Source organism: Nasonia vitripennis, chromosome 4 (assembly GCF_009193385.2).
Source record: "Nasonia vitripennis strain AsymCx chromosome 4, Nvit_psr_1.1, whole genome shotgun sequence".
Lineage (NCBI taxonomy): Eukaryota > Metazoa > Arthropoda > Insecta > Hymenoptera > Pteromalidae > Nasonia > Nasonia vitripennis.
Window position 1 is genome coordinate 14,936,038 of NC_045760.1, and position 12,387 is coordinate 14,948,424.

The 12,387-nt window shown below is 37.0% G+C and overlaps 2 protein-coding genes across 4 annotated transcripts in view; one reads left to right on the forward strand and one right to left on the reverse strand.

Annotated features, from left to right (window-relative positions):
• Positions 1–404: 404 nt before the first annotated feature.
• On the forward strand, positions 405–1,608 carry Ndufs4 (NADH dehydrogenase (ubiquinone) Fe-S protein 4, 18kDa (NADH-coenzyme Q reductase)). Its single transcript, NM_001172311.1, has 3 exons — positions 405–551; positions 748–1,092; positions 1,215–1,608. The coding sequence occupies exons 1-3, from the start codon at positions 490–492 to the stop codon at positions 1,390–1,392; spliced, it is 585 nt and encodes a 194-aa protein (NP_001165782.1). The 5' UTR covers positions 405–489; the 3' UTR covers positions 1,393–1,608.
• Positions 1,599–12,387, reverse strand: part of LOC100116867 (sodium channel protein 60E) — an 85,294-nt gene continuing 74,505 nt past the window's right edge. For 2 of the 3 annotated variants that reach the window (XM_031929594.2, XM_031929595.2), the window contains exons 20-21: positions 11,524–11,898; positions 1,599–9,172 (exon numbers count right to left, since the gene is read on the reverse strand). In XM_031929594.2, the coding sequence (XP_031785454.1) occupies positions 8,755–9,172; positions 11,524–11,898 (793 nt within the window). In that variant the 3' untranslated portion in view covers positions 1,599–8,754. Of the gene's footprint in view, positions 9,173–11,523; positions 11,899–12,292; positions 12,357–12,387 lie in introns of those variants that run through there. The other variant, XM_031929596.1, reaches the window with a different exon arrangement.

A 12,387-nucleotide genomic window follows, 5' to 3' on the forward strand; every position in this document is an offset into this window, starting at 1 on the left:
TCATTGACGTCGCAGCAGCCCCGCATATTATGTGCAGTGCGGCTGGCGGGCTCCTTGAAGTCCGGAAGGCTAATTTTGCCTCTCGCTCTCGCTTTTGTCGGGAATGAGGACTCGCTCTGTGAGAGATGACGCATTGAGGGGAGGTGTTTTTTTAAAGGCTTCTTCAAAATCACGTTCCACGTACGTTTATTTTTTATCAGAAAACAGCGTTGAGAGTGACTGCGGAGGAGATCGTTTATTTAGGATTTTATTAGAAATTCTAAATTTTCACGTTGAAAGCAGAGTAGTAGAAACTGCAGAGTTTTGTATTTCCCGCGCGCTTTGAATGCGCGCATCGTTGAACGGTTTCTACTTTGCCGACTTGTGGAGTACAACAGGATTTTCGAAGAACCAGCTCTCCTCTCAGAGACGGTGATATCGCGAGCTCAATGGTTAAATTTTAGTCTGTCTTCTGCTATATTTTTCGTTAAAAAACCACAGCTGGGCAAAATGGGCTCGCGGGCGTTGTTACTGCGGTGTGCAAATCGTCTTGTCAGTTGCAATAAACAATGGTAATTGCAAATTGCTGCACATCGAGTTTCTTCGTTTCATCCACTGTTTACCAAAACATAACCTCCATTATTTATTTTACATAATCTCATCATCATCATTAAAATTGCGATATTTTGTCTTAAATATCGACTGCCTTTTGTCACGTTTCTTACGTTGTTTCAGACAGCATTTTACATTCTCCTTTTGATTTTCCAGCCAATACTTGTCGAGTTCGGCCGCACTCAGCAAGAATCTCGCGGATGTAGACAAGGCTCTGCAGATTCACGAACCAAGTAGGAAAAATCTCGATGATGTCCTTGTCAGCAAAACAGCTGCTGAATATGAGAAGGAGCTGCATGGTTTAATCACAGTTGAAAGTGAAGTAAATGCTGTTGGTATCACTTCAGGTGTTCCAGATGAGCACATCAAAACGAGAACAGTGCTCATCTACAAGCCAGCGAAAAATGCTATGCAGTCTGGAACAAATAACATTAACTTCTGGCAGATATCCTTTGATACCAGAGAGCGCTGGGAGAATCCTTTGATGGGCTGGTGCTCTTCGTAAGTAACGTCTTGATCTATTCCATGTCTTTTTTGTATAAAAGCTATAATAACGACGATAGCAAAACACTCATATACTTCCATTTTATCGAGATTCATAAGATACAACTTTTTTCATGTAGTGGTGATCCGCTGCAAGCCACAAGAGTTAATTTTCAAACAGCAGAACAGGCCATAGAGCACTGCAAACACATGGGATGGAAGTACGTTGTACAAAAGGAGAACAAAAGTGATCCAAAGCCTCGTTCTTATGGTACCAATTTCTCATGGGACAAGCGTACTAGGGTGACCACAAAGTAACTTGTAGCCAATATGTACATAGAGTGAAAACTCTGTTTAATGCAAAGTGTTATCTTAGTGATATATAAAGTCCTGAATAAATTTCGTATGCTCGTCTTGTTAATTCTGAAGTCATCTACTTCTGCAACTGTAGCCGATCCTTGACAATGTCAGAGCTGTAACTTATAATTTGAGGAATCTTTCAAGAGTGAAATAAAGACAAACACTTGTTATCGATAAACTTCACTTTTTTATTATTTAGGAATAGTTATATAATACTTTTTATGATTTAATATTATTCGCATTAATAGTAAAACAAGCAAAAGGTACTAGGTATAATCCGTAGAGTCTAGCTCATCTTTCTCACTGTTTCTCTTTTTTGTTATAAGTATTGTATCTGAATTATCGCTATTATATAATAAAATATCTGATAGAATAACTGCTCCGCGTACAATATTGCTGATTCCAATTGTGTACAGCTGGCCCTGAACGTAAAAGCCGATAACGAGTCGGAGCTTTCGTACGCGTTGGACATCTGAGTCTTATTATTTTTCTTTACATTGTTTTTCCTCCCTCACACTTGCGTCATCTCGTCCAGCGTGTTGTGAGAACGCTCTATTTAATATTATCTCTTTTAATCTTGTAACTTTTTTGCGGGCACTCGCCGGGCCAACCAAGACAATAATATTGATAATGACAATAATAATAATGGTCGTAATCATAATAATAATAGTAATAAACGCGCAGTGACAACGACAACAACTATACGATGTAATGCAAATGCATGAAACGATGTCCTAGTGAAAGTATCGTAATAACCTTTCGATATTGAAAAAACGATGGCGTTCCCGTTATAGCGAACGTTTCCATAATATATTTATTTATATTTATATTTATATTTATTTATCTGTATATATAATTAATTGTCCTACGCATGTCTCGTGTCATCCGTCAGTGTATATATATATATATATATATATATATTAAACGTGTCGCGCGCGGTGTACGTGGCGGCATTATTATTCTGTTTGCTCATCTCGCTCGACGACGTACATACTCGTATACGCGATCATACATCCTTCGTCGTCGTCGTCGATTCTTTTGCGATGTGCGCGTGCACTGCAGGGAACGAAAATTTTCATCGCCTCGAGCGTATATCATGTGGCTCTTATTTCTGCGTCGACGATAATCGCGTGCAATTTGTGCATAGACGTAATTTTTATTCGCGCGTGTGCATCTCTCATTTTTGTGCATCGGGCAATGAGGCGAGCAAATGTGCAGTTAACTTTTCTCCCCTTTTCGTACATTTTTTATGTATATCCATATGCGAACGAGGATTTCAAAGGGGAAAAAGGGGGATGAGGTCGTCCGTTTTCGTTGACGATAATATGTGAGAGAGTTATATATATATATATATATATATATATATATATATATATATATATCGCAGTTAAAAACTAAAAAATAAATGGATGGTACAACGAGCTCTTCGCCTTTTCCTCTTTCTCCCATTTTCATCCCGTCGCGACTTTATTCACGCTGTGTGTGCGTAATCGAATGAGTTATTATTTCGTTTGAAAGCGGAACTTTTTGGCAAAAACGAATGCTCGTCTGCGTGCTTTTGTTAATATATAGCATTGTGGCTCGAAGAAAGGAAATGGCGCGTGTATTCTTTTCTTATACATTAATCATATGTACAGACTGTTTAGAGTTTAGAATCTATTGTTCTTTAAAGATGATATATGTATAATTGAATATAGATCTTCTTTAAAATATGCGTTTGCGTACGTTGCAGATACGTTTAATTATATAATAGAGAATTCTAAATATTTATGTGTCGGACATTCGAACTGCTCGGTTGACTATCGATCCCTGTCTGTATGGTTAAGCTTTTATCGTTTTATTTCAGATAGTCGTTTTTAGAGCTCTTAAAAAGTTTACTATATATTACATTACAGAATAAATAATATACCTCTCGTTCAGTTTAAAATCATGATTTAGCGAGCAATAGCTATTAAAGGTTTATCGGCTGTTTTAGTTGCTATATGAAAATTATAAATTGTTTCGCTTCATTTTATATGCGACGATGCGATCGACAGTCGATAAGCGAGCAATTCGAAATCAAGGTACCAGAGTAAGTCCTAACTGTATCAAAGGTACGTCATTGGCACGCATACGGCATCGAAGTCATCGATTTACCGGGGAAGAGTTCGAGTGAGCGCGAGACATCGTTTTCTCTATTTCTCTTCTACAATGTTTTTTTCATTCGACGTATACATGCTATTACATACACTTCCTCGAAAACGATTCGACGCTCACTCGAGTTTGTATTTTTTTTCTTTTGTAATTCTTCTTTGTTTATTTATCTTATTGCACTTGTACAGTTCTATATTGCAATATAACGACACTACATCTGATGAAGACATTAATCAACGCCATCGTCCCCTAAATTTACGTTTTATATAGGCCTTTGATTGTTGTATTTTATTTTCTCGGTAGTCGCCTCGCTCTTACATGCACGGGATGCTGCAAAAAGTATTCCGCGATTTCGTACTTTCGTTTTTTATTTCTTTGAGTGTTTTGCCTTCCTCAATGTAACATTGTGCTAAGTATAATCCATAATTTTCACCCTAAATATATATATGTATACTCAATAATTGTCTAAACGGGAGATATTGAGAAATATTTTTTTCCTGTCGCGTTTTACAAATCGTGTAAGTACCTAAAAGCTTTGTCTTTTTTTGTTTATTGTAAGATATAAACAGATTTTTAAATCTGTTTATATCTTACAATTTGATTACATATATTTAGAAAATTCATCACTCAACTTACGTAACGCATGTACATATTAGACTCTCTTGATCGATTCTCACGTGTTAAGATCGTAAAACAAAGACAGAAATGCCGGAAACGCGCCTATACTTGTTTCGCTATTATCGCAGTTGTTATTTGTTTGTTTTATTACTTCTCGCGACGCTTTCAGCTCTTTTTATAACCAGCCGCGGTACCCATAATCATTTAATCTTAATTTTCCCCTTTGAGCTTTGTCTTATCACTTTCGTCAATACTTTAAACGCATTAAGCTTTTTTTATTATTTTCGCGTATGACGGTTAGGGTATATTGTCAATGACCACTGCCCCTTTTGACGAGCAATCGAGATGCGCGTTTTGACGTTTGGCGAAACAAATTTTTCGCGATATTTTCTTTCAACGCTGCGCGAATTCTCATTTTGTTTTATTATATACTATATTTTTTGACGTGCACAATAACTTATATGTGTGCTGCGAAAATTAACGAGGGAACAGCGCTGATATTCATTAATTAATTATAAGGGTGGCTTAAAGGTACATTGCTAATGTCAGCTCTATTCAGTTGATGCAATTATATTGAGGGCATGACGAAATAAATGCGAAAAGGGAAGACGGAGACTCATGTTTTATTGATCGGCTTTCCAACTCACATATTATATATAGTCACCGCGGCGCGGCTTTGTATATCACCATTTTTTCAATGAGACCTTTCTTCGTTGGAATATACGCTGTTTAATTCGTATGTATAGTTCTCGCCAACACACACATTGAATTAATTATTTTAAATGGAACACCCGCTTCGTATTTCTCATTCGAGGAACTTTAAAGTTTCTTTTTGCATTTTATTTATAATGATGTATTTAACTTTTTGAAATAAAATTTTTGCCGTTATTTTTTTTAACGCGATCTATTTTTCTCCCGTAAATATGCAATGCTATATTTATATAACAATTAAAAAAGATTTAATTCGTCAGTATGACAATGTCAAGCAACCCGTGCCCGTCGATGGTTGGCAGCTAAATATCAGCAATTTTTTAAATTAACGAAAACCACTCGTGTATGCAGTAGCAAGTCAGACTTATTTACGCGCAAGCAACGAAGACAGACATCACCGACAACAGCTTTATGACTTATCGTCGACTTCGTTTCTCTCTCACAAATTAAGATTATTTAATGTAGGGAATCTACTGCTCTTATATTTTTTGTTATGTATTCCGGCGACTCATTATACCGACCTTTACCAATTTATTACACGTAAGTGATTGTACAGTTTCTGCCTTTGTCCGACCCTCGTTTTGTTTGCTTCTACTATATATGACCACCTATGTGCGTCCATGCTGGAAAAAGCCTCTCGTACAACAACGCACTCGCGCGATTGCTTTATATCATCTATACGAGATTTGTTTTAAATGTATATGTGTTTATAATGGAATTATACACGCGTTATTTTTCATACAATTTTTCTTTGAGGGAAATGATTATGAATTAGAACATTGAATGGAAATTTGCTTTAAATCTGTTAACATTTAAAATTGAAAATCAAACCGTGTCTATGTATATCATTTTTCTTTTTTTTTTTCAATTTTTGGAAGGGTTTTGAATGGATATTGCCTATTCACTTTCGAAACTAATTAATAATGCAATGATTGTTTTGAAAAATTTGAGTTCTTCGTTATTCAAAGATATTCAAACTTTTTGAAAAAAATCATTGCACTACAGTTTCGAAAATGCAGTATACATTCATTTGACATCTTTAAATTCTGATATTATGAACATTCAGATTTAAAACTATGTTTACACGGATATTCTAATTTTGTACATCCCCTGCATCCGTTCCTATGTATTTTTTATCGACTCTTTACATATCTCGACAAATTTCACATTATTACACTGCTGCACTCGTCAAACGCATCATTACGTTATTCGATAATTGACTTATTTAATTCAGTTTATGTACGATTACGATTTTACATATCCTATATACAGAATATAATTATATATTTTTGCTTATATAACGCGCGTCCTGTAATTTTACCTAAGGCGACACTTGGAAGGGGCCTCGCCGGCGCTTTTCGTGGTTTTGTTTATCTTATTCTGATTTTTTTTTAATTTTCTTATCATGTGTTTTGTACGCGCGCGCGCGCGTGTGTGTTATAAGGAAATCATTGCGCATATAAGCCGATTTTTTACATGGTGTGATAGAAAGAAGGAATTTTAAGGAGTCCAGATTGAATTTAATTATGAATGACCCTTAGCTATATTTATGTAATATTTTTTTTGTTAGAATTTTGTCTCGTGTTCATTATAAGTTTTTAACTAATTTTTTGTATTTATGCAACGACTTACGACGCGGCGTATTTATAATATTTATTATAGAATAATCTTTTAATTAAAAACTGACTGACGATTCAAAACGATCAGCAAAAACATATACAGACGCCCAGCTTAACGATTTTGTTTTGTTTTGTTTATATTCAGGCAGTACATTATTTTGTTGTTGTCGTTTTTAACTCCATTACTTTTTTTATTACTCACGCGCGATGCTCATCGGGTTTCGTTTTAATTCGCCTTTTAGTACAACACACGCCTCACTGGTATTGCGATCAGTTGCGCGAATCTTTTAAAACAAGGAAATATATAATACATCTCATTATCTTTCTTGTTGGGCCTATATGTACACGTAAAAATGTTATCTTATGTGTCGGTTACGCACAAAACTTCGTTGGATATTATTCTTTTTCCATGTTGAAACTGATGTATGGTACAATTTCTTAGTGTAAAAATTAATGGCTAGCTACTTTAGTACAATCATTTCTTACAATTTATTTATATATGTATAATGTTTTTGTTACTATAATTATACAGAAGTAGTGGAACTAAAGCTACTTCTGAGATTTAGAATCAGCGTTAGTGTCTATGGTTTTTGTTTCATATATAATAACAATTATTTTTCTTCTTCGTTCGCTAAAATATAAAATTTGAAAGATAAAACAAAGAGATAGAGAAGACCGAGGCAAAGTGATCCCAATCAATTTCAAATCAACGCTCGTATATTATAGACTGGCTATAATTTCAAAAACATAGAACGTTAAATAAAATCTCGACAGCTGTGTATATCTAGAAAAACTTAATGACTATAATAAGCAAGATTGCTTTACCATGGTCTCTTCTATGTCGTATAACGATTATACTTTAAACCTTTCGTTTAAATTTACTATCATAAATATGTATATTAAAAACTATAAATGCATATCCTAATTCTTTGTTTGTACATACCATATTAATTTACAAGAATCACGACGAATAAATTCATTTCTTTCTTTCTCTTCTCTCGTTATACAAATTAATGAATATAGAAAATTCATTGTTATAGACATGAAAACTAAACATTTACAAACTAGTCAGAAACTGCACGCCGAAGCTGCTCCGCTTTAGCCGCGCTGAAAACTTTTTGACTAATTCAGTCACAGGCGATCTCACCAACACTTCATTTGTGAACGATTCATCTTTTATCATATATATCCTACGGGTATATGCATCCAATGTAATATATATTCGCGCAATACACATACCACCGCTCGACAACTGCAATAATCGAGAAGCTCCGCTATATTGTATACTTTTATTATTTATTACAACGTTATATATTATCATGCGTAAAACGTGAAGAGACCGAGTCGGAGCGACTTTTATTCATTTTTACAAAGAAAAGCACCTATAATACACGTGGATACGTACCTCGCTAGCGCTATCGACACAAACTATTTATATATTATACTTTTTCCATACATGCGATATGCAATACACAGTTGAAAATAAAAACGATCGCTGTTTCGAGAAAAATATCGACTCTTCATTTTTCTTATCATAAAATTTGAAAGTATGCAACATATGTGTAAGTAATCGTATATATACTAATATACACTGCCGATGATGAATATTGAAAAAAAAATTTCCAACTGTGTACGTGATATGGCATACAGTCTTGCCACGTTTGCTTCAAATTCCCAGAGACGAAAGAAGTGCCCAGCTACGCAGCCGTTCTTTCGTCTACGCCTGAAATCGCGGGTCCCATATATGATACTCACATTATATGTCTACACAAATTCCATCGCAGTCGTCAGTTTTACCGTGAATATAGTAGTCTGAGCGCGCATGCACGAATCCTAATATATATATATATATATATATATATTTATATATATATATTATAGAGAGCGGGCCGCAGCGGCAAGCGTCTCCGTTATAAAAAGTACAAAAGTTCAGCTAGTTTTCGTTGAAAAATCCAAAGAAAAAGCAACAGTGGCAGCTACTATAGCAGCTTCTAAGTACAGCCTGCAACGTGATGCGACGCGTGTCGCACCCGTCGAATTGAACATCGCGCGCCTCTACTCTATATATTTATATATTATATTTATGTTATTATAGAAAAAAGCCGCGAGAAACTAGCCGCCTTGGTCCCGCTCCTCGCTGTCGTATATTTGCGTAATATGTGTCACAGCCGCCGCGAACAGTGTCAGCTTAAAAAAATCCCCCCAAGCCTCATCTGTCGTAGCGGTCGATGGCCGTTGATCAGCTGGCTCCCTCCTCGCAGTCCTCCTCGAGGGTCTCGTGGCTGTCGCGGTACTCCTCGCTCTCGCGGTGCACCAGCACGTGGACGACCGTAGCCTCAGACTGTTGGCGCAACAGTGGTGGTCTGCTGGGCGGTGCCGCACTCTCGGGACTCGGCTCGGTCACAAGGATGCTGACGTCCCTGCCGTCGGTGATGGTCGAGGCGAGCTGAGCTGTGCTCGGCACCGCCGGGGCTGGTCTGCGTCGCAAGCTGCTGCAGCGTCGGCTGAACGCCTCCTTGATGTCCCGTTGTAACATGTTCAGGGACAAGGCCGTTCCGCTGGGCCGTATGGAGTGGCGCTTCGGCTGCATCGGAGGCGACGCCACGTCCTCGTCAGTCTCTACGGCGTCCTGTCGACCCAACGTTGGACCCGACGATCTAAAAAGTGACGGATGTTAGATTTTGCTTACCCTATAGGCTGAGATTTTCTATTGTAATGCACGAAGGGGTGTTGGTACTAAGCTTTTGTTGCCAGACGCTCGATGCGCGAGCTATAACTCGAAAAAGATTTTCCTCTATACGCGCATTGAATTTCTGGCTTTTCATTCTAAGAACAATTGATATTATAAAAATGTTCGCAAAGTCGATGTTTTCATCGAGCTTTTTTACTGTAAGTTACATGTGGGTAAACATCAGTGATGAAAACATTCCAATGTGCTCAAATATTGTGTGTATAATAGGTATTTTTAAGTTGATGGTTTTATATAGGAGGAGAAAATGTGATAGCAAAAAATGTACCGCAAATTCATGCAGATATTCTTTGATCTACAACGATCAATAAATATAATGAAGACATTTTTTTTATTTCATTATTACCGCTACATTTTCTCAGTGTTTATAACGGGCGTGAAAATAGTAAACAACGGTAAATTACTAACTAAGATCCCTTCGACTAGTACTCAAATAATGCAACTGAATCCAGTCATTAAAAATAGTGTTAAATAGGTGTTATATCAGGTGTTATATCAGGTGAAATAATGTATAAATGTGTCTCGTGTGTTCGTATAGAACAACATTCTATATATAATAATAAAAACGAGCGCGCAAATCAATACGTAATATATGTATGAATGCAGTATAATTAATATTCAAATGTATCAATATTACGAAGCAGTATTATCATATAAGGCAGCTGGGACATAAAGCGGCGCACAATAAATTCTAGAAACCCATAGGACTGTTTAATCAAACTATATGAGAAAACTTTTCCTTTTTAAAGTCACACTAATCAAAGAGCTTGGGCTCGCGCGGACATGTATGTGGGATTTCTCTTACACGGTGGGAGGAGCTGCTCGTTCTACACACCGGTACTATGGATTTAGCTTCAACGATCAAGCTTAACTTGCTAAGTTTAAACGCTCGCAATTTGTTACTTCGATGAGCCGCCGATTAAGTATATTATTATACTTATTGCATTTGGACTAGTGAGCGACCAAATCGTGGCTATTTCAGTCAACAATAATGGCATTGGGACTTATGAGAAGCAACTTCGACCTACTCCTTTCTTTCGATTATCTGTGTGGTACTTGTGTTTACCTATAGGCTTTTAGAGAGACTGTCTTCTTTGCTTTCTGTTCAAATAATAATATTTCCATTAAGATATCATTTCATACACTGCAGATGAGGGAGCGATAACATACAACTTGTGATTTTCTGCTTTATCGTTTTAATGTTACTAACTAGTGACGTGATGTATATGTTATTCGAATCAACTTCAAAAAAGATACGCGATCAATTTCAAATCAAAATTGTGAGAAAAAATCTTCATTTTAATGGATTGATAAAATGGGCTGGAAACCATGAATTGGCTATGAGAAATAACCTAGGCATAGCTTGTGATGAAACGCTTCTTCTCTCATTTCTTAAGCATTTTTTGGAATAAATATAACCTGAAATCATTCATATTGATATTAATTCTTGTGTCGTACACAAATTGCAAAGTGACTTACAGATTTTAATAGATTTCCGAACGGTTTGCACAATTAACACTCGATTAGAGTTATACAAGCATGACATATATTCGTGATATTCTTATTTTTTCACTTTTTTGATCCGACTTATTTTGCGTAGCGTTTTCATAGTCATTAACTACTTATCACTTATGCTTTGCTTCAGACAATGGAATCTATTTTTAAAAGCTTGAAAATTCCTTGTAATACGGTATGACTCTATTGTTACTTCAATAAATGCGCAAAAAATGTCCGAAAAAGCGTTTCATCGGTGGTCGATAAATGGACCCATTGGTATGTACTAGCTCTAAACTGATATCGATTTCTACCTGTGACGCTGTAGGTAGTTAATATTTATTTATCATATTATGCTCGCTAAACATTTCTGAATACTTAATTTGGATGAAGCTCAGTTACACGCTATGGCATATAATTATATCGTTGTAATAGTGATGCAAAGATAAGAATCGCAGTCGTACCAAGTGTAGACATAAATACGACGTCGCGCATGTTGAACTATAAAAACCGTCAAAAGCGAAAGCATCGTTAAGTATGTTTTGCAAAGCATAAGTATTATATTTCATCTAAAAGTTTTTGTGGAACATTGACCCTTCAAATGTGAACAAGGGGTGTAATCTAGGCCAATATTTCATAATCTGTGTACAAGTACTTCGCAAACAATCTCGAAACGACCTTTGCTCATTTTCTACACGAAATGGATGTAAATAGTTTACGTATGAAAAAAGAGTTTGGAAATAGTGATAAAATTGAGCAACTAACCTGACAGTAACGTGCGAGTCCGATCCAGAACTTGAGGCGGCCGAGGGATGTTCCGCCGTCGGCGAGGGACGGGAGACGGTGAGGGCGGGGGGCTGCAGGTCCTCGTGGGTACCGGTGGCGCCGGAGAGCATCAGCAGCGGAAAGTTCTGGAAGAAGAGGGCCGAGGCCTGTCCCAGATCGCTCGCGTCGCTGGCGTCGCTGGCCCTCGAGGACTTGCGGCTGCTGGCCCTGCTGCCCCTGTGCACGTGTAGTAGGGCCGACAGCTTACCACCCCATCCACTACCGCCCCTACCGTCACTGCCCATTCCGCCGGGGCTCGAGGTTTGCGTCTGAGAGTCCACCTCCTGGGCAATACGCTCACGCTCCCTCTTATTCCTGCAGCCATTTTTAATTTTTCAAATATTAGCCTCATACATTAACACGTATATGTAACTACAGTCGAATTAATGTCGGCGTATGACTACTGATTGCACTATATCAGCGAGATGAACATGGTTTTTAGTTTATGATGACCTAAGATGTGGAAATAACGATTGGATACATTTGGGGAGAAGTTTCAAAAAAGTTTTTAATCATCACTATATACTATTTAAAAAAAAACGCATCGGAAAATGTATGATCCTCCGAATACAATATCTCTGGATTGAAATCTAGCTATTTGTACATTAATTTTTCTAAAACTCTTCTAGGTCTAACTCTTGTTTTCTGGGTACTATATGTCGGTATATCTTGTACTCTACAATCTAGATGCATTCATCTAGATACTTGCCTAGGACTGTATATCTACTGACGCATATTTAGCGAGCCATTATCTTCATTGCTTTTTTTTCGATCTGCGTATTATCAAGCATGTTTTTTTTTTAA